The 24,925-nt window shown below is 43.1% G+C and overlaps 1 protein-coding gene and 1 long non-coding RNA gene across 3 annotated transcripts in view; one reads left to right on the forward strand and one right to left on the reverse strand.

Moving 5' to 3' along the window:
• Positions 1–13,305, reverse strand: part of LOC130369543 (uncharacterized) — a 41,540-nt gene extending 28,235 nt beyond the window's left edge. The window contains exon 1 of the long non-coding RNA XR_008892806.1: positions 13,219–13,305. This is a non-coding gene — a long non-coding RNA (uncharacterized LOC130369543). The remainder of the gene's footprint in view (positions 1–13,218) is intronic.
• Positions 1–21,940, forward strand: part of FGF1 (fibroblast growth factor 1) — a 139,387-nt gene extending 117,447 nt beyond the window's left edge. For both annotated transcript variants that reach the window (XM_056574912.1, XM_056574913.1), the window contains exons 2-4: positions 8,574–8,760; positions 9,135–9,238; positions 17,038–21,940. In XM_056574912.1, the coding sequence (XP_056430887.1) occupies positions 8,592–8,760; positions 9,135–9,238; positions 17,038–17,232 (468 nt within the window). In that variant the 5' untranslated portion in view covers positions 8,574–8,591 and the 3' untranslated portion in view covers positions 17,233–21,940. The remainder of the gene's footprint in view (positions 1–8,573; positions 8,761–9,134; positions 9,239–17,037) is intronic.
• The last annotated feature ends 2,985 nt before the right edge of the window (positions 21,941–24,925 follow it).

Consider the following 24,925-nt stretch of genomic DNA (forward strand, 5'->3'; position numbering starts at 1 on the left):
CCAATAATTTTTAGGCCATGGTTTCCCACATAAGCTTTGCATTTTAAAGAAATTATGGTTGTGTCTCCATGTAAACAGCCTACAGTTTGCTATGGTTTTGAAGGAAGAACAATAAGGAATGATTATGAGTCTGTGAAACACTATATATGCTTACCCTTGTAGACAACCTACAGTTCTGGAAATAGAAATGGTCTATGTGACTTGTCAGCATTTATATATTTAAAGCTATGGCTACAAGGCAGGTTTTGTTGAATTGCAACACCCAAGCAAAAACAGAGGTTCCCAATCCCAACGTTGCACCCTGCCATTTAAGGTGCAACCTGCCACTGTATTAGATGCATACTGCCTTTTTGAAATGTACTGTATGTTAAAATGGCACACAACTACAAGAGGTTCTATGGTCTAAATTGTCCCCATGTTACATGTTTTTTAAAAGATGCCTACTTTAAAGGGGTACTCCACCCCTAGACATCTTATCCTCTATCCAAAGTATGGTGAGATGGTTGATCGCGGGAGTCCGCTGCTGGGACCACCCGCGATCTCCCTGCAGCACCTGGCGTTCGTTTAAAATGCCGGCTGCTGCACGGGAGGCTTGTCAAGTCAAGACCACGCCCCCTCAATGTAAGTTTATGGGAGGAGGCGCGGCAGCCACCACGCCCCCTCCCGTAGACTTGCATTGAGAGGCAGGGCGTGACATCATGAGGGGCACAGCCATGATGTCAGTGCCGCATCGCTAGTCATCAGGCACGGAGTGAAGTTTGCTTTGTGCACCTGATGACTGCGGTCCAGCAGCAGAGATTGCGGGGGTCCTAGCGGCAGAACCCCCACGATCAGACATCTTATCCCCTATTTTTTGGATAGGGGATAAGATGTCTAGTGCCCCTTTTTTTTTTAAATCAACTGGTGCCAGAAAGTTAAACAGATTTGAAAATCACTTCTATTTATAAATCTTAACCCTTCCAGTACTTATCAGCAGCTGTATGCATCACAGAAAGTTCTTTTGTTTTTGAATTTCCTTTCTGTCTGACAACAGTGCTCTCTGCTGACACCTCTGTCTATTTTAGGAATTGTCTAGAGTAGGAGCAAATTCCCGTAGCAAACTTATCCTGCTCTGGACAGTTCCTGACATGAACAGAGGTGTCAGCAGAGAGCACTGTTGTCAGACAGAAAGGAAATTCAAAAAGAAAAGAACTTCCTGTGAAGCATACAGCTACTGATAAGTACTGGAAGGGTTAAGATTTTTAAATAGAAGTAATTTACAAATCTGTTTTCCAGCGGAGTACCGTTTTAACCTGTTAAGGACATAGGGCATACAGGTACGCCCTGACGACCTGGTACTTAAGGACACAGGGCGTACCTGTACACCTGTTGGAAGTTCGGTCCCGCCGTGCATCGGGCGGGGACCGGACCAGGATGACTGCTGATATCGATCAGCAGGCATCCCGTGCCAATGCCCAGGGGCGTCCTGAGACCTGGGGCAGGGTGGTTAAAGTTTGGTTCCCCTGTTCTGCCCACCAACAGTAGTCCGAGCAAAATGGGGAACCAACGGTGACCGGCGCCGGAGGTCCACTTACCATCGGCGATTGGCCGTGGTTGGCAGAGGACGGCAATGCGGCTCCCTTGTGCTGCGATCCTACAGAAGCCGGTGTGTAGTTGCCTAGCAATATCTGAAGGGCTACAGTTTTGAGACCACTATACAGTGGTCTATAAACTGTAGCCGCCAGATATTGCAAAACTACAACTCCTAGCATGCCCAGACAGCTGTTTGCTAATTGGACATGCTGGGATTTGCAGTTTTGCAACATCTGGAGGGCCACAGTTTGGAGATCACTGTCCAGTGGTCTCTAAACTGTGGCCCTTCAGATCTTCTACTACATCTCCCAGCATGCCCTTCGGCGATCAGTACATGCTGGGAGTTGTAGTTTTACAACAGCTGGAGGCACACTGGTTGGAAAATACTGAGTTAGGTAACAGAACCTAACTGAAGGTTTTCCAACTAGTGTGCCTCCAGCTGTTGCAAAAGTACAACTCCCAGCATGCACGGTCTGTCAGTGCATGTTGGGAGTTGTAGTTTTGCAACAGCTGGACATTCACACGGGCGGGTTTACAGTGATTCTCCTGCTTCAAGGTTGAGCTCACCGTAAACCCCCACCAGTGCGAATGTACCCTAAAAACACTACACTACACTAACACATAATAAAGGGTAAAACACTACATATACACCCCATTACATTGTCCCCCCCCCCCCAATAAAACTAAAAAAGTATTGTATGGCAGTGTTTCCAAAATGGAGCCTCCAGCTGTTGCGAAACAACAACTCCCAGCATTTTGGGGCAGCCACTGACTGTCCAGGCATGCTGGGAGTTTAGCAACAGCTGGAGGCACCCTGTTTGGGAATCACTGGTGTAGTGATACCCCTATGTCCACCCCTATGCAATCCCTAATTTAGTCCTCAAATGCACATGGCGCTCTCTCCCTTCGGAGCCCTGTCGTATTTCAAGGAAACAGTTTAGGGAGACATATGGGGTATTTCCTTACTCGAGAGCAATTGGATTACAAATTTTGGGGGTCTTTTTCTCCTTTTACCCTTTATGAAAAGGAAATGTTGGGGTCTACCTACACCAGCCTGTTAGTGTAAAAAAATTTTTTACAAATTACACTATCATGCTGATGTTGCCCCATACTTTTTATTTTCACAAGAGGTAAAAGGATAAAAAGATTTGTAACACAATTTCTACTTAGTACAAAAATACCCCATATGTGGGCGTAAAATGCTCTGCGGACGCACAACAAGCTTCAGGAGTGAGAGCGCACTATGTACATTTGAGGCCTAAATTGGTGATTTGCACAGGGGTGGCTGATTTACAGCGGTTCTGACATAAACGCAAAAAAAAAAAATACCCACGTGTGACCCCATTTTGGAAACTACACCCCTCACGGAACGTAACAAGGGGTATAGTGAAAATGAAAAATTTTATTTTTCATGTGCACAGCCCACTGTTTCAAAGATCTGTCAAATGCCAGTGGGGTGTAAATGCTCACTGCACCCCTTATTAAATTCTGTGAGGGGTGTAGTTTCCAAAATGGGGTCACATGTGGGGGGGGTCCACTATTATGGCACCACAGGGGGCTTTGTAAACGCACATGGCCCCTGACTTCCATTCCAAAATTTTTTTTCAAAAACTCAATGGCGCTCCTCCTCTTCTGAGCATTATAGTGCTCCAGCAGAGCACTTGACATCCCCATATGGGGTATTTCCATACTCAAAAAAAATGGAGTCACAAATTATGGGGGGCATTTTCTCCTATTACCCCTTGTAAAAATGTAAAATTTGGGGGGAAAAACAGCATTTTAGTGAAAACATTTTTCTTCTCATTTACACATCCAACTTGAACAAAAAACACTTGTGGGGTATTAAGGCTCACTGTACCCCTTGTTACGTTCCTTGAGGGGTGTAATTTCCAAAATAGTAGGCCCTGTGTTTTTTTTTTTTTTTGCTGTTCTGGCACCATAGGGGCTTCCTAAATGCGACATGCCCCCCAAAAACCATTTCAGCAAAATTTGCTTTCCAAAAGCCAAAGGTGACTCCTTCTCTTCTGAGCATTGTAGTTCATTTTTTTTGTAGCATTTTACGCCCTAATTTGGGGTATTTCCATACTCAGAAGAGATGGGGTTTCAAATTTTGGGGGTCATTTTCTCCCATTACCCTTTGTAAAAATTGTAAATTTGGGAAAAAATAACTGCACTTTAGTGAAAATTTCTTTTTTTTTCATTTACACGTCTGACTTTAACGAAAAGTCGTCAAACACCTGTGGGGTGTTAAGGCTCACTGTACCCCTTGTTACGTGCCTTAAGGGGTGTAATTTCCAAAATAGTATGCCATGTGTTTTTTTTTTTTTGCTGTTCTGGCACCATAGGGGCTTCCTAAATGCGACATGCCCCCCAAAAACCATTTCAGCAAAATTTGCTTTCCAAAAGCCAAAGGTGACTCCTTCTCTTCTGAGCATTGTAGTTCATTTTTTTTGTAGCATTTTACGCCCTAATTTGGGGTATTTCCATACTCAGAAGAGATGGGGTTTCAAATTTTGGGGGTCATTTTCTCCCATTACCCTTTGTAAAAATTGTAAATTTGGGAAAAAATAACTGCACTTTAGTGAAAATTTCTTTTTTTTTCATTTACACGTCTGACTTTAACGAAAAGTCGTCAAACACCTGTGGGGTGTTAAGGCTCACTGTACCCCTTGTTACGTGCCTTAAGGGGTGTAATTTCCAAAATAGTATGCCATGTGTTTTTTTTTTTTTACTGTTCTGGCACAATAGGGGCTTCCTAAATGCGACATGCAAAATTCACTCTCCAAAATTCCATTGTTGCTCCTTCCCTTCTGAGCCCTCTACTGCGCCTGCCGAACACTTCACATACACATATGAGGTATTTTCTTACTCGAGAGAAATTGGGTTACAAATTTTGGGGGGCTTTTTCTCCTATTACCCCTTGTAAAAATTCAAAGGAAATTTAGATTTTGAATATTCACCTTCACTTTGCTGCTATTCCTGTGAAACACCTAAAGGGTTAACAAACTTTCTGAATGTCATTTTGAATACTTTGAGGGGTGCAGTTTCTATAATGGGGTCATTTGTGGGGTATTTCTAATATAAAGGCCCTTCAAATCTACTTCAAAACTGAACTGGTCCCTGAAAAATTCAGATTTTGAAAATTTCGCGAAAAATTTGAAAATTGCTGCCGAACTTTGAAGCGCAATGTGGCCCTGATGTCTTCTAAAAGTAAAAACATGTCAACTTTATGATGCAAACATAAAGTAGACATATTGTATATGTGAATCAATATATAATTTATTTGGAATGTCTATTTTCCTTACAAGCAGAGAGCTTAAAAGTAAAAAAAAATGCAAAATGTTACATTTTTTCATAAAATTTTTGAATTTTTTACCAAGAAATGATGAAAGTATGGACAAAAATTTACCACTAACGTAAAGTAGAATATGTCACGAAAAAACATTCTCGGAATCAGAATGAAAAGTAAAAGCATCCTTATTAATGCTTCAAGTGACAGTGGTCAGATGTGCAAAAAACGCTCTGGTCCTTAAGATTAAAATGGGCTTGGTCCTTAAGGGGTTAACCCCTTAAAGACCACGGATGTAAATGTACGTCCTAGTGAGGCAGTACTTAGCGCACCATGATGTACATTTACGTCCTGTGTATAACCACGAGCATCGGAGCGGTGCTTGCATCATATACTGCAGGTCCCGGCGGCTATCAGCTGCCGGGGACCCACCGGTAATGACGGACATCCACGATCGCGTGAATGTCCGCCATTAACCCCTTAGATGTGGCAATGCGCATGTTAAAATAGATGATCGGATCGCCCACAGCGCTGCCCTATGCATAGCACTGAACAGTATTAGCAATCGACTTAATGCTATTGATAGTCCCCTATGGAGACATAAAAAGTGTAAAAAAAAAAGTTGAAAAATGTAAACTAAAAGTGAAAAAAAGTGAAAAATCCCCTCCCCCAATAAAAACAAAAATTGCCCCTTTTTCCCATTTTACCCCCTAAAATATCAAAATATAATGTTAATGATCCTCTACAGTGAACGGCGTAAATGTAAAAAATGCAAAAGATGCTGCTTTTTTTGTCCCATTTTATTCCCCCAAAAATTAATAAAAAGTGATCTAAATGTTTTATATATGCAATTGTGGTATCAATAAAAAGTACAGATGACGGCCCAAAAAATGAGCCCTCATATCACCCCATATACAGAAAAATTTAAAAGTTATAGGTGGTCAAAATAGGGCGATTTTAGATTACTGATTTTGTACAAAAAGTTTGAGATTTTTTTAAGCGGTACAAAAATAGAAAAGTATCTAGCATTGGTGTATCATTATAATTGTATTGACCCACAGAATAAAAAACACATGTCAATTGTACTGTAAAGTGTACTGTGTGAAAACGAAACCCTCCAAAGTTGTGGTTTTCATTTAAATTTCCTCCCTAAAAAAACGATTCTTTGGGTTCAACATACATTTTTTGGTAATTGGTCATGCAAAAAACAAGACCTTACATGGGTCTGTAGATGGAAATATAAAAGAGTTATGGATTTCAGAAGGCGAGGAGGAAAAAACGAAAACACAAAAATAAAATTGGCCTGGTCCTTAAGGTCAAAATCGGCTGGTAAAGACATAGTTTACAAGGGAATGCTGAGCTATTCTGAAAGGTTGGGCACTTAAGACCTCACACTTAAGCCAGTGCTAAAGTTGGCTCTGGAGGACCAGCAGAAGTCCTGCAGAGTTCTGGGGCACTTGCAGTTCCCTTCTATTGCTGTGTCCTTGTATCACAACAAAATTCAAACTAATGTTTTGCATATTATATATTAACACAATTTCTCTTTAGCACCAAGTTCAATATAAGAAACTCCATCATAATATTGGCCAAACATATGAAAGAGTAGTTGACTGAACCCAATGATGAATGGGATGGGCCAGCGATCTGATGTGTATGAGGGCTTCCTGTGGGGAAGCGGGATCAAGCATTTTGGATTTCAAAATAGCTGGTCCTTTATTGCTAGCAATATCCCCCTCTCCCTGATACAATAAACAAGCATACCTGTGACAGCCAAGAATCCAAGTTTTACAGGCTAAAACTACCCCCCCCCCCCCAGCTTAGCAACGGACGCTGTCAATCAGATCATGTAGCTCATTTTTGTATATGTATTGTTGTATTGTGTTCCTTGAAACAACACCTTAAAACATGTAAAGTAATAAATCCTTTTTTTTTTTTTTTATTTAATATAACTAAGCTCATCAAATAAATAATTATAATATGATCCAGTACAGTGATCTGTGGGAGAAAAATACCAAAGTCCTAAATTGCTGATTTTTGGTCATATCACATGCCAGGAAACATGAAATAAAAAGTGATGCAAAAGTGGTACCAATAAAAACTGCAGATCATGTCTGCATACAGAGTCCTCATACAGCTCTGTTTATGGAAAAATTCAAAAGTTATAGGGGTAAGAATGACCCATTTCACCAATATTTGTTTTGTTAAAGGGGTATTCCAGGCAAAAACTTTTTTTTATATATCAACTGGCTCCGGAAAGTTAAACAGATTTGTAAATTACTTCTATTAAAAAACCTTAATCCTTCCAATAGTTATTAACTTCTGAAGTTTTCTGTCTAACTGCTCAATGATGATGTCACGTCCCGGGAGCTGTGCATGATGGGAGAATATCACCATAGGAGCTGGACAGCTCCCGGGACGTGAGTCATCAGAAAGGAGTTACACAGAAAACAGCAACTCAACTACAGAAGCTAATAACTATTGGAAGGATTAAGATTGTTTAATAGAAGTAATTTACAAATCTGTTTACCTTTCCGGAGCTAGTTGATATATAAAAAAAGTTTTTGCCTGGAATACCCCTTTAAAGTTTGACTATTTTTTGTTTTAAAGCAGTAAAATAATAAAATAGCAGATGAAGATCGGTATTGTTGGGTTTACCATAAAGTGTGCTGCTTAAAAACAAAATACCCAAAAAGTTGCAAAATTGCAGCATTCTTTTTAATTTTCACCCACATTTTTATTTTGTTTGTGCCATGCAATTTATACCAAAATTAAATAAGGTCATTACAATTTACAATTGGTCACGCAAAAGCCCTCAAATGGCTCTGTGGATGCAAAAATAAAAGAGTTATGACTCCTAAGAGGCAAAGAGGAAAAAAAACAAAATGCAAAAATGAAAATTGGGTGTGTGCTCAAGGCCAAAATGGGCTGTGTCCTTAAAGTGTTAAATAAAGGATAGCTTTTTGCATGGCTAGTCATATTTTCTAAATCAGTGCAAAAAGGTAATTTCTCCCAGGGTATGCCGTTTTTTTTTAAATACAACTGGTTGGTTCCTAAGATGGTTCCTATAAAAACTATTACTCATTCCACAAAAAATAAGGCCTCATACAGTAATTTAAAATTTACAAAATAGAAGAAAAACTTTCCGGAAGGTTATTTCAACTATAATGTGACTGATAGAATAGATTCCAGTATAACAGTATTTTATTTGCAGAATACAGCTATACTAGAATTTATTCTTTGGCGGGACTTCAAGTTAGTGATCAGTTGACTGCACCCTAGGGTGTGGAGTTGTCTTGTCCTTTGGTCTGGTCCTGGCTACAGTGGAGCTCTGTTCTACTGACCATCTCAGCATTAGTCCTAGTGTTTTCACAAAGTGCTGCAGTGATTTAACATAATCGAGTGGAATTCTGGTGGAGTATTATTAGTGGAGTTCTGTTTGCCGGACCATCTTGGCGTTGGTCCTGTGGTGTTTTCCCAAGGTATCTTTAATACAAAAGGAAGCATCCCTCTATATTTTATTTTGTAATGTGGCTGTTAGGGGGTTCAATTACATTAAAAAGAGTCTTTAGTATCTCCACCTTTGAGTGGTACATATCTCCACTATACCTGTAGCTTCACTCTGCTTACTGTACCTGTAGTCCTCATTGTGAGCTGCTCACTAACATTGCTTTTTCATTTCTGGTAAGAATATTTTATATTTTATAACTTTCAGTGCTAAACGCCAAGGATCATGGCAGAGGGAAATATCACAACTTTTAACCCAATGACCGAGAAGTTTGACCTTCCAATGGGAAATTACAAGAAACCCAAACTCCTTTACTGCAGTAATGGAGGCTACTTCCTGCGCATACTCCCCGATGGAGTGGTAGATGGAACAAGAGACAGGGATGACCTAAACAGTAAGTGCACTTCAGCTCAAAATCACTTTCTTACAGATAGAGATGGAGTTGGTTATCTGGAACCTTTATACAGCACATGCCATATTCACACCCAGTGGAAAAGTGTAATAAATGGATGTCAACTGTAATTTTATCACTGTAAAGATGGTTAGAGAAGCCGGGCTGATGCCAGTAAAACAACAAATCGGCAGTACAACAGGTTGTCCAAAGGGGCCACCCCTAAAACTATAAAAAATGTAAACTTAATTGTATAAACTGTTGCTTTTTACCCTTTTTCATCAAACTGTAACAATATACTGGACTTTTGACTACACTAGCATTTGTCTCTATTAATATTGTTGTTGTGATTGCCATTATTTTTTATCTTGTTTTAGTTAGATTACAACTGAGTTCAGAAACCATAGGCGTGGTGTGTATCAAAGACACTGGCTCTGAGAATTATTTGGCTATGGACTCCACTGGCCTTTTGTATGGATCAGTAAGTATGATCATTTTGGGATTAATGCTCCATTTGCAAGGTGGACTTGACTAATGTTGAAGCTAAAACATGTGCAGTGTCCCTGTACAAGTATATTTTTGTATGGTTTGATAAAATATCACCTGACCATGCCATACTGTATGCAAAATCCACTGTAAAGTTTTGTAATTGCACTTTTCCTATGTTACCAGGTTATAGCAGGTAATAAAATGGAGTTATACCCATTTACTTATATTGACAAACTGTACACTTTTTGCTATTTGCTTTCACCTCTTGTGGCCACAATTACTATAGTTAAATGGGCACTGTCATTTGCAAAAACTTTTTATTTAATGTAGATATTGATATTATTTCTATATTTGTAATATACATTGATTAACAAATATGTGCAGTGAGGACAAGCAGGGCTCTGGGCAGTGAGGACAAGCAGGGCTCTGTACACTGAGGACAGGCAAGGCTCTGTGCAGTGAGGACAAGCAGGGCTCTGTACACTGAGGACAAGCAGGGCTGTGTGCAGTGAGGACAAGCAGGGCTCTGTACAGTGAGGACAAGAAGGGCTCTGTGCAGTGAGGACAAACAGGGCTCTGTACAGTGAGGACAAGCAGGGCTCTGTGCAGTAAGGACAAGCAGAGCTCTGTGCAGTGAGGACAAGCAGGGCTCTGTACACTGAGGGAAGACATGGCTCTGTACACTGAGGACAAACAGGGCTCTGTACACTGAGGACAAGCAGGGCTCTGTGCAATGAGGACAAGCAGGGCTCTGTGCACTGAGGACAAGCAGGGCTCTGTGCAGTAAGGACAAGCAGGGCTCTGTACAGTGAGGACAAGCAGGGCTCTGTGCAGTAAGGACAAGCAGAGCTCTGTGCAGTGAGGACAAGCAGGGCTCTGTACACTGAGGGAAGACAGGGCTCTGTACACTGAGGACAAACAGGGCTCTGTACACTGAGGACAAGCAGGGCTCTGTGCAGTGAGGACAAGCAGGGCTCTGTGCACTGAGGACAAGCAGGGCTCTGTGCAGTGAGGACAAGCAGGGCTCTGTGCAGTGAGGACAAGCAGGGCTCTGTGTAGTGAGGACAAGCAGGGCTCTGCGCAGTGAGGACAAGCAGGGATCTGTGCAGTGAGGACAAGCAGGGCTCTTTGCAGTGAGGGCAAGCACAGCTCTGTGCAGTGAGGGAAAGCAGGGCTCTGTGCAGTGAGGACAAGCAGGCCTCTGTGCAGTATGGACAAGCAGGGCTCTGTGCAATGAGGACAAGCACGGTTATGTGCAGTGCAGTGAGGCTGTGTGCTACACACAGCAGGATGATTGACAAGCCAGGAGCCTCCACAGAGCCCTGCTTGTCCCTTCCTGTATTTGGGCTCCTACTAGAGGCACACAGACAATAGCTGCAGAGAAAGCATTGTTCACCCAAAAATATACACATTTTTCACCACTGTATATTACAAATTGTTATGTAATGTTATTATCTACGGTATATAAAAAGTTTTTGCAAATTGACAGAAAATGCTTTAACCTAGTATTCACTGGTATTCTCCAGAATTCACTTAAATCTTCTGATATGTAAGTGGGGTTATTATAATAACCATGGCTACCTCTGTAAGTCTAGCTTTGCCAGACCACATTGTCTCAAAAGCGTCTAAAAGTATGCAAGAGTTGCTGCTGCTTTACAAGTTAGAAATAGAGCAAAGATCCTAAAGCTTACCAGAATCACATATACTGTTCAAGTATAGGTTACTACACAAAGGACTACAATATCCTGTGTAAAGACTTTACCCCGTCCTTAAGGATTTTCTTCTTTCTTCTGAACTCTCTATTTGAGGGGATAACAATAATCCTGGGCCCCTTAGCACATCTGTGCATTTGTGCACCTCTGGTCTGGCCAAATTAACATTTTCAGTTGAGAACCAACCGACTTAGGCTGGGTTCACTTCAGGTTTTCTCCCATACGGGAGAGCATACGACAGGGGGGGAGCTAAAACCTCGCGCTCCCGTAAGCTTTCGTATGCTCTCCCGTATGTAATTCATTTCAATGAGCCGGCCGGAGTGGAACGTTCGGTCGGCTAATTTTTGCGCTGTATGTGCTTTTTCACCGGACCTAAAACTGTAGTCAACCACGGTTTTAGGTCCGGTTGTAAAAGCGCATACGGTGCAAAAATGAGCCGACCGGACCGAACGTTTCACTCCGGCCGGCTCATTGAAATGAATTACATACGGGAGCCCATACGAAAGCATACGGGAGCGCAAGGTTTTAGCTCCCCCCTGCCGTATGCGCTCCCGTATGGGATAAAACATGATGTGAACCCAGCCTTAGGTACTACTTGTGGAACAGCAACACTTCACACAGGTTAACTCTTGAAGCACCATCTGTCATCTTCTACCTCAGGTACTGTTTTGTTGGAACTGTTCAAGATCTGTGACTTCTCTACAAATAAAATTACAGGCCTTCCATATACCCCCAGCCAAGACACTGTCACCACCAGGAAGGGCCCCAAGGAATATAGACTATATACCATCAGTTCAACCAGGGACAGTTTTATAATGACTCTAGTGGACACTTGATGTTCATTTTAACTCTAGCTACCTGTGACATCTGTCATATATAACCTTAACCGTGACTTACCCACTCTGGGATGAATGGGACTAGAGGTATCAGAGAACCCTGTACCACAACCAAACCCCCCTGTGTCACCGCACATTGTTACATAGTTAGCAAGATTGATGTCCATCAATTTCAACCATGGAGGTGAAGGGAAGGGGTATGGGTAAATGAAGGGAGGGGATGGGATTCTATATTTCTGCATAAGCATTAATGTTATTTTGTTCTGAGATAGTATCTAAGCCTCTTTTGAAGCCCCCAACCGTTTCTCCTCCATCTCCTCATGTTATTGCTTAAAGGTGTATGTATAGCAATCTCGAGCATATACCTTAAAGTGGAATTCTGACTTTTGACAATAACACAAAGGATTATATAGTACAACAAAGAGATGGAAGACGGCGCTGCAAGTATGGTGTCCAAATAACGTGTAGTTTTTTGGTCCAAACACATACAGATGACACAACGTTTCAATCTGACTATCACCTGATTGGTCAAGCTTCTGGGGACTGGCACCCACTTACCTACAAGGTTGTTTTCACGGTGCAGTCTTCACACCCCTATTTCTTTAAAGCGTACCCGTCAGATCACTCAAAAAAAAAAAACTGTTCTATGTTGCGCAGTATCTTATCCTGATCATGTACATGTACTTTGTATGTGTCTGTGACCTACATTTCTCTCAGAATTAGCTTTATTTCTGAAATACCTTAATTTTATCTACCAGAAGCAGGGGGTGGGTACTCACTGTAATAACCACTCCCCCTCCTTCCCCTCCCTCTCCTCAGTCCAGTGCTTCCCAACCAGGGTGCCTCCAGCTGTTGCAAAACTATAGCTCCCAGCATGCCCACACATCATTTGGCTGTGCAGGCATGCTGGGAGTTTTAGTTTTGAAACAACATGAGGATATGATTGTAGTCCCCTTTTATTACACACACACACACACACACACACACACACACACACTGGGTTCATATATTCTTACACATTCACATTAGAGAGACACACTGATATACATACATACATATACAGTGTTTCTCCGAAAATAAGACCGGGCTGCAGGAGTGTGGAGGACGGGGGGCTGTGGGAGGATGGGGGCTGTAGCAGTGTGGAGGATGGGGGACTGTGGGAGTGTGGAGGATGGGGGGCTGTAGCAGTGTGGAGGATGCCACCCCCCCATCTTCCACACTGCTACAGCCCTCCATCCTCCCACAGCCCCCATCCTCCACACTCCTGCAGCCCCCCCATCCTCCACACTCCTGTAGCCCCCCCCCATCCTCCACACTGCTACAGCCCCCCATCCTCCCCTTCCCCCGTCATCCTCCACACTCCTACAGTGCCCCCCATAATAAACTACACATTTCATCCCCAGTAGAAACCAGCACTTCCCCACCTTCATAGCGTCCGCAACTTGTAGAAGCTGCAGCTCTCTGCATTGGCTGGATCTCCTTCTGCTGCTTAGCAGCCGGGCCAGGGACACGTCAGTGACGTCGGGCGTGCATACGCGCGGACTTTTTAAAGCAACAGCGTCCCTGCCCCGGCTCAATTAACTTGCTGAGGGACCAGCCAAAGGGGGGGGGGCATTACTCAAGAGGGGGGAGTTGTTGAGAGCGGCTGCATTACTGGCGGCCGCGGTCCGGATCTGGACCGCGGGCCGCCAGTTGAGTACACCTGGCCTAGGTCTTATTTTCGGGGTAGGACTTATATTGCAGCCCACCCCGATAATCCAGCTAGGCCTTATTTTCGGGGTAGGGTGTATTTTTGGGGAAACAGGGTATATCCACACACACACATCTACATCCCTTCCCCTTATCCCCTTACACCCTTCCCTTCAATTCCCTGGTTGGACTTGATGGACGTATGTCTTTTTTCAACCATACTAACTATGTAACTATGTAACATACCGGTACATGCTTGGACACTTACTTTTTCATCTGCAATGCATGTTTCTGCCTCTCTCATTGATGTCTGCTGTGTGAGAGCTGGAAGCAGGCTTCCTGCCCCTCCCCTTCTCTTCACATGAGTCTCTGCAGTGTGTACAGCCCCTCCCCCCCTCCAAAACGTCCCGGTGTCCAGGACGAAGCAGTGTTCACAGAAGCACTAAATGCGCTCCAGGAGGCAGAGGGGGGCAGTTCTTTGACTGGCATTTTCTGTATGAAATACTGAAAATTTTCTAATGAAAGCAATTGCAAAACTTATTGTTTTTGCATGCTTTACAACATATCAAAAGTTTTTATATCTGACAGTGCCTATTTAAAGGATTATATAGGTGGGGATTTGAGTGTTCAGACTTTATAATATACCAAACAATTAGTGTTCCATGGAGTCCTATAGCAAAATGCCCAGTGGGGCTGTACTCCACCATGACCAACTTCACCAGCAAGTTCAGCAAAAGCTTATTATTTTTTGTATCACTAACACACAAGAATAATTTAAACAGTGATGTCATAATAGACAGATATTGCCTACAGTGATGTCACAGGGATATTGCCCACAGCAATGTTGCAGGGATAATGCTCACAGTGATGTTACAGGAATAATGACCACAGTAATGCCACAGGGAGAATGCTCAGAGTGATGTCACAGGAAGAATGCTCAAAGTGATGTCACAGGGAGAATGCCTACAGTGATGTCACAGGAATAATGCCCGCAGTGATCTCACATGGAAAATCTCATAGTGATGCCTACAGTGATGTCACAGGCCTAATGCCCACTGTCATGTCACATGGATAATGACCACAGTGATGTCACAGGAATGTCCCACTTCACAGTACAGGGATAATCATGGATGTATCATAGCACAAGAATAATGCACACAAAAATCGTCACCTTATACATTGTACATAACAAAACGTAAAAATAATGATGTCACATGTAAGTATAATGCATTCATGATGTCACAGTTCTGGGATAACGCAGGGATGTCACAGCGCAGGAATTATGCAAAAAAGTCATGCCTTAAAGAACGGGGTTCCATAGTAAAGCTTTAACTCTTTAATATTCTATACCACCCCGTCGTCTGTAGTCATCAGAAGCTGCACATTATGTCTGAGTGAAAATGGATGCCCTGCCTCTTTCATGGCAGTTATACCAATGGTTCTGTGATTTCTTTTTTTAAGGGGACTAATTTTTTTTTGTGATGCTTCTAGATTTTCAAAGCTTCTCAAACACTGAGCGTGGGATGTATTTTTGTCCAAAGTTTAGCAGTTTTCATACAGAAATTGAGTCACAGCCAGGATGTGTGTGTGTAAAACCTCAGAGAGTGAGCAATAGGGAAGCACAGTTTGTTTATTTACCCAAAGACCTACACACATAAGAGGGCATAAGACCCTGCTAGCATGTACCCCAGAAAGAGTATGCTACACATCCATAGGCCTCCATTCATACAGTTTGGCTTGCAATATCTATACACAGTGTCACGATTCGGCTTACAGGTTGTGGATCCACTGTGTCAGCGAGGGATTGGCGTGGACCGTGCTGGTGGACCGGTTCTAAGAGGCTACTGGTGTTCACCAGAGCCCGCCGCAAAGCGGGATGGTCTTGCTGCGGCAGTAGCAACCAGGTCGTATCCACTAGCAACGGCTCAACCTCGCTGACTGCTGAGAAGGCGTGGGACAGAAGGACTAGGCAGAGGCAAGGTCAGACGTAGCAGAAGGTCGGGGCAGGCGGCAAGGTTCGTAGTCAAAATGGGAAGCAGGAGATCTGGTAACACAGGCTTGGACAACACTAAACGCTTTCACTGGCACAAGCCCTTTAAGTCTCAGAGAGCTGGTCTGACCGGGGCGCTGCAGGGAGAGAGACTCCGTGAGCGCTCCGGGGAGGAGCAGGGACCCGGAGCGCTCGGCGTAACACACAGCATAGGTATGGGATAGTGTGAGACACTATGCTACTCCATAGAAAGCCCACAGCACCTGGTATTACCAGGCAGTATCCCAAGTAATAACCAGGGTTGACCCTGCTTATCTTCCGAAATCAGACGAGATCGGGTGTGTTCAGGGTAGTGTGGCCGTAGGCCACACCACCCTGAACATGCCCGATCTTGTCTGATCTTGGAAGCTAAGCAGGGTCGGGCCTGCTTAGTACTCCATTGAAAGGTATACCATAAAGAAAATGTAGACCACTGTAGATATATTACCATATATCTTTTTTGTTTACAATGGGACCTGGTGATGGTATATGCTGGAAGTTTTTTTCAATGTACAGTACATGTCAAACTAAGGGTCACAACGTGATGTGAAAAGGACCCTTCAGCACTTGTTTTATACAGGAAACAGCACAACACTTTAGATAAAATATTAAATGGGCACTGACAGAGCCAAAAACTGTTTATATGTTGTTACTGTTGTTAAAAATGTTTTGAATATTTAATAAAGAAAACAGCTCCTGAAAGTCCCACCACTAGGGGTCCCCCATACCTACTGGGACACTAATCATTCCTGCAGCAGCATTAGCTTGTCCATAAGTCATGGACAAGAGATGACTTATGGACAAGACACACCAATCCCCTCCCACCGCCACAAGAGATGGACACGCCCCCTTCCCCTGAGAGGATTTCTAACACTGTGAGCTAATGAAAAGAGGTATTGTTATAATAAATATAGGTGATAGAGACATAAAATCTAGATGTACATGGTCAGGATTAGGTACTGGGTAACAAAATTAATTATTATTATTATCATTTTTTTGTGTAATCTGACAGTACTCAATGAGAACTGTTGGGAGACTAACTATACTCTAACTTTATGACTACATGCTCCTAAATTATATGTTTTCTACCTTTGTATAAAAAAAGTTAATATAACAGTGTGTAAAGTTTAATGTACTTGCTCTATAAAGAATGGTTTAATCTGATTCCATTTTTGCAGAATCCCCCCCCCCCCCCAATTAAGTATTTATCCTCACTTGGAGCATGTAACTATGACTGTGAAATGAACATAAGAACGGTAATTGGTTCTATTAGTGGTAAGACACTACCTACAGTGAACGAAAAATGCAAAAAGTGCAGATTTTAAATAAATCCCAGACATAGCCGCAGCAGGAAGTCCAGGGTAGCTTTGGTTTCATGTCCTAACCAACAGCAATAATTTGCTTAGCCAAAATGTATCTCTAACACAGCAGTCCCATCCAAGTTCTCTAAATATAACACTAAAGTTTAGTTTTCCCACAAGCAATAAACTGAGGTTATTATTATTATTTTAATTTTTTTTTTAAGATGACGCTGAATGAGGAATGCCTGTTTCTGGAGACTGTAGAGGAAAATAGCTACAATACATATAAGTCACAGAAGTACGCTGAACTGAACTGGTTTGTCGGCATTAAGAAGAATGGCACATGCAAGCGTGGATCCCGGACTCATTATGGCCAAAAAGCTATCCTGTTCCTTCCATTGCCAGTGTCAACTGACTAGGGGCTTCTTGCCCTACTTGCTTTGTGTGGCATTGCTGTAAATAATTATTATATTTTGTTCAAAGACCAAAGTAAGAATATTAAAAGGAAATGCTTACAACTCATATTCTTATAAAAATGCAAAGATTCCAGGAGGCAGTCATTTGCCCTAACTATTTTTCAGGGAAGTAATTAATGTATGCAAGGGGAATGTGGGGGGCAACCAAGGAAATGACTAAAGCAGATACCAATGATAGAAAGGCCTCTGAAGTATACTACTGATCGTAAAAACAGACAGCGCAAACACTAAAATAAGGGATGTGTGTATATTCTGTATTAGTGAGCTAAGTAGCCCTATAATTACCATGCATTGCTTGTTAACCTTTTTAGAGGATTACTAACATTCTAAGATGTTGCAGAATACTAGTGCATATCCTTGGAAAGTAGAAATCACCTTTAGGGTGCATTCCCACTACGATTGGCTGCCGGATGCAGTGGGGAAATTTCACAACTGCCCGCTGCTGTATCCCCACCGGATCCATGAGCCAAACAGAGTAAGATAGTGTCAGTTTTATTTTTTTTTAGTGAAAATAACTTTATTAGCAATCAAACATCAATCACACATACAATAAATAATATATTCACCATACACACAATATACAACACAGGTTCCCTACGCTATACAGTACATCGCACCACATGCTATACTAACACTCCTGCATACATCATAAAAACGTTATGAAAAACAACAATGTCAAACAACAAGGCATAGGGGACCGCGATAGAGGAAGGGAGTTGGGAAAACAGGGGATAGGGTGGGGAGATCACAGGCCCAAAGTTTTATTGCAAGAAAAAGACACACAAAGGGGAGAACAAAGAAGGAGAGGGGTTTAATCCTCTTCTTCACTGGCATCCGGACTGTCCATGATAGAATAGTCTTTTAGCAGGCTTTGAATCAGTCTGCAGCAGTGTCAATTTTATTGCCGGACTTAAAACCGCGGCATACCCCGGTTTTCAGTACGGCAATAAAAACAGTGAACAGTTCAAAAATTAGCTGACTGTCACTATCACTATCAAGTCACTATCTGACTCAGTTCGGCTCATTCAAATGAATAGCATGTGGCGCAGAAAATTTTAAAAAAGGCCCGCTGCCGCATCCCTGCCAGCAACCGTGTTGCATATGGGAATGTAGCCTAAATGGTATCTTGAGTTTAAGAGGGTTGACTTAGATTTTCCTAGATGCAGATATGATTCTATCTGCATAGTAGTTACAAGTATTTGCATAATTGTATTCATCACCTCAGATATGCAGATACAACCATATCTAAATACTGTAGAACTTATAGCACATAGAGGGGAATTTATCAAGGCAAATAAACCAGCCTTCCAGTACAAAAAAGTAGCATTTTTTGTGCATGCATATTTTTCACAAAAGTTGGAACTTTTGGTCAGCACCTCTTAACTTTTTTGGTAATCTTGCTCGCGCATACTTAGCATTTTGTAGGCCAGTCCGAATAAGTTATCTCCATTGTTCCTATGCAGCTATGGATGTTCCTGTATATCTAAGGGAGAGCAGGTAGTTCATTTTGCTATGTTGGCAGAAATGATGGAAACAAATATTCCCTTTTAAAATGTTTATGCTAGTATTAGATGGATACAACCATTACACATTTAATTACAGCATTACTACTGCTCTATAGGAACATGTCAGAGGATGACTCTTTACATATTTTAGTCAGTGAAACAATAATGTTTATGTATCAATGATAATTTTTCATTAACATATTATTTATTTATTTTATCACTTTGCAGTTTTATATTAGGTGATTGTATTTAAATGCGTTCTCTGACACCACCCAATTGTGCCATACATGGATAAAAATGAAATCATACTCACCTACCCTGATACTGCTGATAGCACTATACATATGTCAGGGAGGAAAGAGTAATGGTACCTAGTGTTTGTAGTCATGCAATCTTCATGACTTAGAGAAACAGCATTTGATGTTGCAGCTATTGCTTCACAATTGCCAAGAAGGCGGGTGGGCACCTAACGCAAAGAGACCACCTCCCAGGCATTTGCTATAGCAGTGCCACGGACGTCAAACGAAGTTGAAAGACACATGATATGAATACACTTCTCTTTCTCATCAGTATAGAGCTTAAGACTTCAGATGTATTCTGTTTTAATATTTTCTACAATTTTGTGTTTTATCTTTTATACAGACCTTTTGGGTCTCCATGGTAACAGACAAATAAACTCTGTGTAGTTCAATCCTGCAGATACACTATTTCCACCTGACCCTAACTTGTTGCTATGACACATTCAGTAGAGAAGACAGAAAGTTAGTTTTTGGAATGGTTTGAATATATAGATTGGACAATGATTAGATAGACTTTTTTTTTCCCTAAAGCCACATTTTGAACTACTTTTACAATCCTACATGACATAAAAAGGAAAGAAATGTGAACACATTCTTGTATATTCTTGGAGAAGAGTGATTCACTTTTACTGTTCACTGCTTACTGCATCTTGATCATTATGACCTAGACTTAAACTGATTCTAGGATGTAAGAGGCTAACAATCCCAAACTATATTTTTGTGGTCTTTATATAATGGATATAAAATTAGACATTAAACTGGAAGCATTCTGGTTTTCAGTAAAATTCAGCCCCAGCAAGGATAGATTCACATGATTTTTTTTATTTGTCAATAAAATTACATACTTACCTGGCCACAGTTCAGCGGCACTCTCTCCATCTTTGCTTGTGCGGTGCTGACGTTGCTGCTCAGGGACCATGGTAACCAGCCTCAATGACAGCAAGGCTGGTTAGCCTATCAGGGAACTAGATGCCAGATCAATCTCGTATGTCACCGACGCTCCCACGATTTCTGAGAAGTGGCTGATTCAAACAGACATCTGTGATTGCATCCTTGATGTGTCACACACTTTGTATATCTGCTGATTGGATCTATGGTGTTCTGACCTCTGGCTTGTTTCCCTGGTTTCCTGATTCTGGTTTGGATGTTCTCACCTGGTCCTGACTCTGGTTCTGGCTTCTGGTATAGTTACTGACTGGCTCTGACCTCGTTTTGAACTACTGACTATGGTTCTGGTTCTGTCACCCGGCCATTTGTGCACTTAGTTTGGAAGGGACTGTCACCCAGTTGGGGGCTGTGGCCTTGGGAGGATACTTAAAGGGGTTCTCCGGTGCTTACACTTCTTATTCCCTATCCAAAGGATAGGGGATAAGATGCCTGATCGCGGGAGTCCCCTCCCGTAGGCTTGCATTGAGGGGCGGAGCGTGACGTAACACGGGGGCGGAGGCGTGACGTCACACGTCGCCGGCCCTGCGGTCGCCCGTAATCAGACCCGGAGCGAACACGCTCCGGGGACTGATTAAAAACGGGGTGCCGCGTGCATGATCACGGGCGTCCCCAGCTGCGGGACTCCCGCGATCAGGCATCTTATCCCCTATCCTTTGGATAGGGGATAAGATGTGTAAGCACCGGAGAACCCCTTTAAAATAGGTAGGGACTAAGGAGGGGAGAGATTAGGTAGGGACTAGGGATGGGAGAGATTAGGTCCCATTGTAAAAGGTTCAGAACATTGGAAGATTTAATCCTTCTACATAGGATAATGGGGGAAATGTATCAAAGTTTTACAGCAAACTGGTGTGAAAAGTCAAAAATGTTTGTACAATGCTCTAAATTTTTGCTTAAAACACAGGAAAAGGCAGATAAATTCTACCCATTGGCATTGTTTGCTTGGATTGCAATTTACTGGGTTCTGGTGTGTACTTTTCTCTGCTTTCAAGATAAACATCTGGTAAATCTAAACTAAATTCACCAAAGTCTTAAGACATGTAAAGTTAAAAAGGGTTTTTCTTATGACAGTGAATATAAAAGGAGTCTAACAGCAGTTTTGAACCTTCAAGACGAAGAGACAAAACTCCGAAGATAGTGATGTGTTGCATGGCCAAGTGGACCTAGGTTTAATGTTCTGGGCACCACAAGTGCAGATGCCTAAGTGGTGGATCCTTCACGTTAGGTGCCCTGAGGTCTCTGCACTGATTGTTTCCTCATCCCTTCCTATCAACTCTGAGGAAGGCATCAGTAGACGGTTAGAGCCATGACTCAGAGCCAGGGAAACATTCCCTTATAATAACAATAAGTAATCATCATCATAATATACAGCTCAGAAGAGGTAGTATAGCTAGTAAAGTACAAAGCTTTTCATCCAGACTATAGGAGCCTTAATCTGGTTTATATACATTAGATAATTGTTGGTGGATCCCATCTGTCTTTTGCTGCAGTAAAACAAGGATGGGGAATGGTGACATTTTTTACTCCCAAATATGGTGTCTGGCAGCCATTTGACCTTTCTGTGTAATGCAAAGTTCTGATCATCATGTAGTATTAAGATATCAGCCAGCAAGTATATGAACAGCTTTGGGATATTTATTTGTGAAGAAAGAGAGAACAGAGAAGAAGGGACCATAAAAAGACCTCTTACAGCTTCATTTTACAAGACCGTATGATAATGTAACATATACCATGCTGTGTCTGTGGAAATCAAATGCCATGTGTGCATCATTATCATATTGAGCCAAATACATTATGACTGTAAGTAACCAGTATTATAATGGTATATACTGCATTGAGGTGTTGTGTATAATGTTCTTGTCATACATGTGAATAAATCTAATATAATGAAACAATATAATATAATTAATCCTAAATTTTAAAAAAGTGTTGCGTTTTCAATGTTTCTTTCTTTGTGTTAAATCTCTTACTTTATTTTATTTCACATGCAACACCTTCATAGCTGCATCTTACATCCAGTATCTCTTTGTTACTATGCCTTGCCTTTGTTCAATATCTATTCTTTTAATTTTACAGGTGTATATCTATAAATCCAATGAAAAAATATTCAAAAACCATGCCATAAGGGGACGTGGCGAGGCGTGCAATGAGTATGGCCGCATAGTGTGTGAGCTCCCGCTCCTTGAGGCCATTCTGCAGCTATAATATGCTGGTACCGACCCATGGGGAGAACTTCCTGCCGGTCCAGGAAGCCTCCCTCACCCCCCCCCCCCCCGTCCTCCAGCTGCATAACTCGCTACTTACGGCCCTCTGGCACAGCTGAGGGCTGCGCGTCCGACACTACAGGATCTGCTTCAGGGCTCCAGTCCTGCTCTGCGGGTGCTGCACTGCCCTGGAATCCCTCCACTCCTGCAGTGCGGTCGCGCTCCATAGCTCCGGACTGCACCGACGACTTTCCACTCACCTCCTCTGCGGCTGACGAGACCCTGCAGCTGCCTGGGACTCCTCCTTTGCTGCCGGCATCTGCGCTCCTCCTGCCTGCTCCACCGGAATCCTCGGCTCCTGCATCAGGTCAAAACTTTCTGTGTACACTGCTGCCCTCTGCTCCTCGGTGTCTCCCTGCCCCAGCTATACTGCAGGTGAAACAAGACCTTACCCAGCTGCCTCCTGCTGCTTTGGGGACTATGACCTTCCCCCCCAGCCCCTACGGCCTCCATCTTGGTCCTCTCTGGTGGTGAACCCTACTCCTCCTTCCTCTGCTGTGCTGCCCCATCCACCTGCTGTCCTCGGGGGTCTCACTGTGACTGCCCCATCTGCTCTGCTTGATATGCCTGCTTGTGGTCCCCTGTCCTCTGATCCTCCACTGGGGGTCCCCCATACACGTCCGGGTTCCAACGCCTGCTCCCTGTTTCCGAAAGCCTCTACCCTCATGCCTGTGCCTTCCAGGATGCACCCCTCTGGTAAGCTCAATGCAGGTCCCCTCGCTTCACTTCCCAGCGGACTCCCCCCCACCTCCCATGGAATACCTACTGACCCATTGCCTGGGGGGACCGGGACTGCCTGGGATGCTGTATCTGATGCTGAGCTGGACTGTTTGGGCTTGCCTGGGGTCTCCTCTGTCCCTTCTATATGAAGTCCCTTGCTTTCTGAATTCCCAACTAAGAAAGACTTTAAATCCCTGATTTCTGAGGTTAAAGACACCTGCCAGACATTGCAACACGTCTCGGTCAGGGGGGAGGAGTTGGAGGACGCCCATTATTCTACCAGAGCCTATGTCGCCCGCCTGCAGTCTACTATTACTTCCCAATCTGAATTTCTAGGAGACCTTCATGATCACGTGGAGGACCTTGACAACAGGGGCCGCTGCAACAACATTCGGGTGTGTAGCTTGCTCAAGGCGACTCATGAGGAAGATCTGCATGTCACGCTGGAAGCCATCTTTAATCTCATCCTGGGCAAACCCTCTTCCCATAAGATAAAACTGGACAGAGCACTCCAAGCCCTCCATCCTAAATCCTCAGCGAGTTTCCCCCAAGATGTCATCTGTTGTGTGAATGACTTTCAAATTAAAGAGGCTATCAGAACTAAGGCACGCACCCTCCGGAACTTTGACTTTGTTCCTGTCCAGTTGTTTCAGGACTTGTCTTGGATCACCCTGAGAAAGAGGGGAATGCTTTAACCTCTCCTTGCTGTACTGAGGAGTCATCAGGTGCCCTATAGATGGGGTTTTCCCTTTGCCCTACATGCCGTAGGGAAGGATGCTCTGCTGTTCTCAGGTCCTTCTCCGATCTCCCTGATTTTTGTATTGCCCTGGACATCAATGTTCCCTCCTTAGTGGACTGGGGTCTGACTCCCCCCCCCCCCCTCTCCTCCACTGCCTCCGGTGTGGCAGCCGGTCAGCAACCGGCGGTCAGGCTCGGCCCGGAGGGCTGCCTCTCCTCTCTGGTGGGCCATCTCGGCTGCTCCTACTTGAAGAAATGTGGCTCTAGGATCCTGGCTAAGTTCTAATGTTGTTTCTCTCCCTGTGACAAAGGACTTGGTGGTGTTTGGTTCTCCCCTGACCTGAACCGTTCATGCTATTTCTTTGCCATGTCCTTACTCATGATTGAGTGTTCTTACTAAATTTTTGCCAGTTGTCTCAGTTATGGATGTGCCTTCTTTTTTTCCGGTACTCTTATCTTTATTATTTTTAAGTACTCGGATTGGCATGGCCTTGCTTCCACGGTCTCCTCTTGGGTAGTCGTTCTCTCACTTCCCCCTCCGAGGAGGTGTCAATTGGACTGACTGTTGTTGGTATTGAATTGGTTTTTCCTCCTCTCTGACCTTTTAGGTCATTGGTCTCTTTTTTGGATGTGTTTTCTGTTGTCTTTTTTGTCTTTTGTGGCTTCTGTTGTCTTGTCTTGTCCCTCTTGGGGTCTGGTCCCCTCTTTGGCATTTGTCTCTCCCTATCCTTCTTGTCCTCATTTAGGCTCCTGGGGTCCAGACTGTCCTCTCCTGGTGATTTTGAGGGCCATACCATCTTTCCTGAATCCTCTTCCTGTTCTCTAGATAATGGTAAGTGCTTCATTTTCCTTGTGTTCCTCTCCCCCTGGTACCCGCCATGTGTCTCCATGAACGTAAAGGGTCTCAACTCCCCCCTAAGAGGCGCCTTTTACAGCAGAAGTTCAACTCAGAAGCTAAGGTATGGAACTACAGTGGTCCCTAAAGGAACAATATTAATTGGTTCCAGGACGACCATTGTAAGTTGATACCATTGTATGTTGAGACCTGGTAATTGGTTATGAAGCCACCAAAATGTCACCCAAAAATAGGAAAAAGTGAGGATTAAATAAGTAGATAACTAATACAGATAAAGCGAGTCCTTACATATAAAGTAAGAAAGAGCTA

The sequence above is a fragment of the Hyla sarda genome, chromosome 4 (genome assembly GCF_029499605.1).
Source record: "Hyla sarda isolate aHylSar1 chromosome 4, aHylSar1.hap1, whole genome shotgun sequence".
NCBI lineage: Eukaryota > Metazoa > Chordata > Amphibia > Anura > Hylidae > Hyla > Hyla sarda.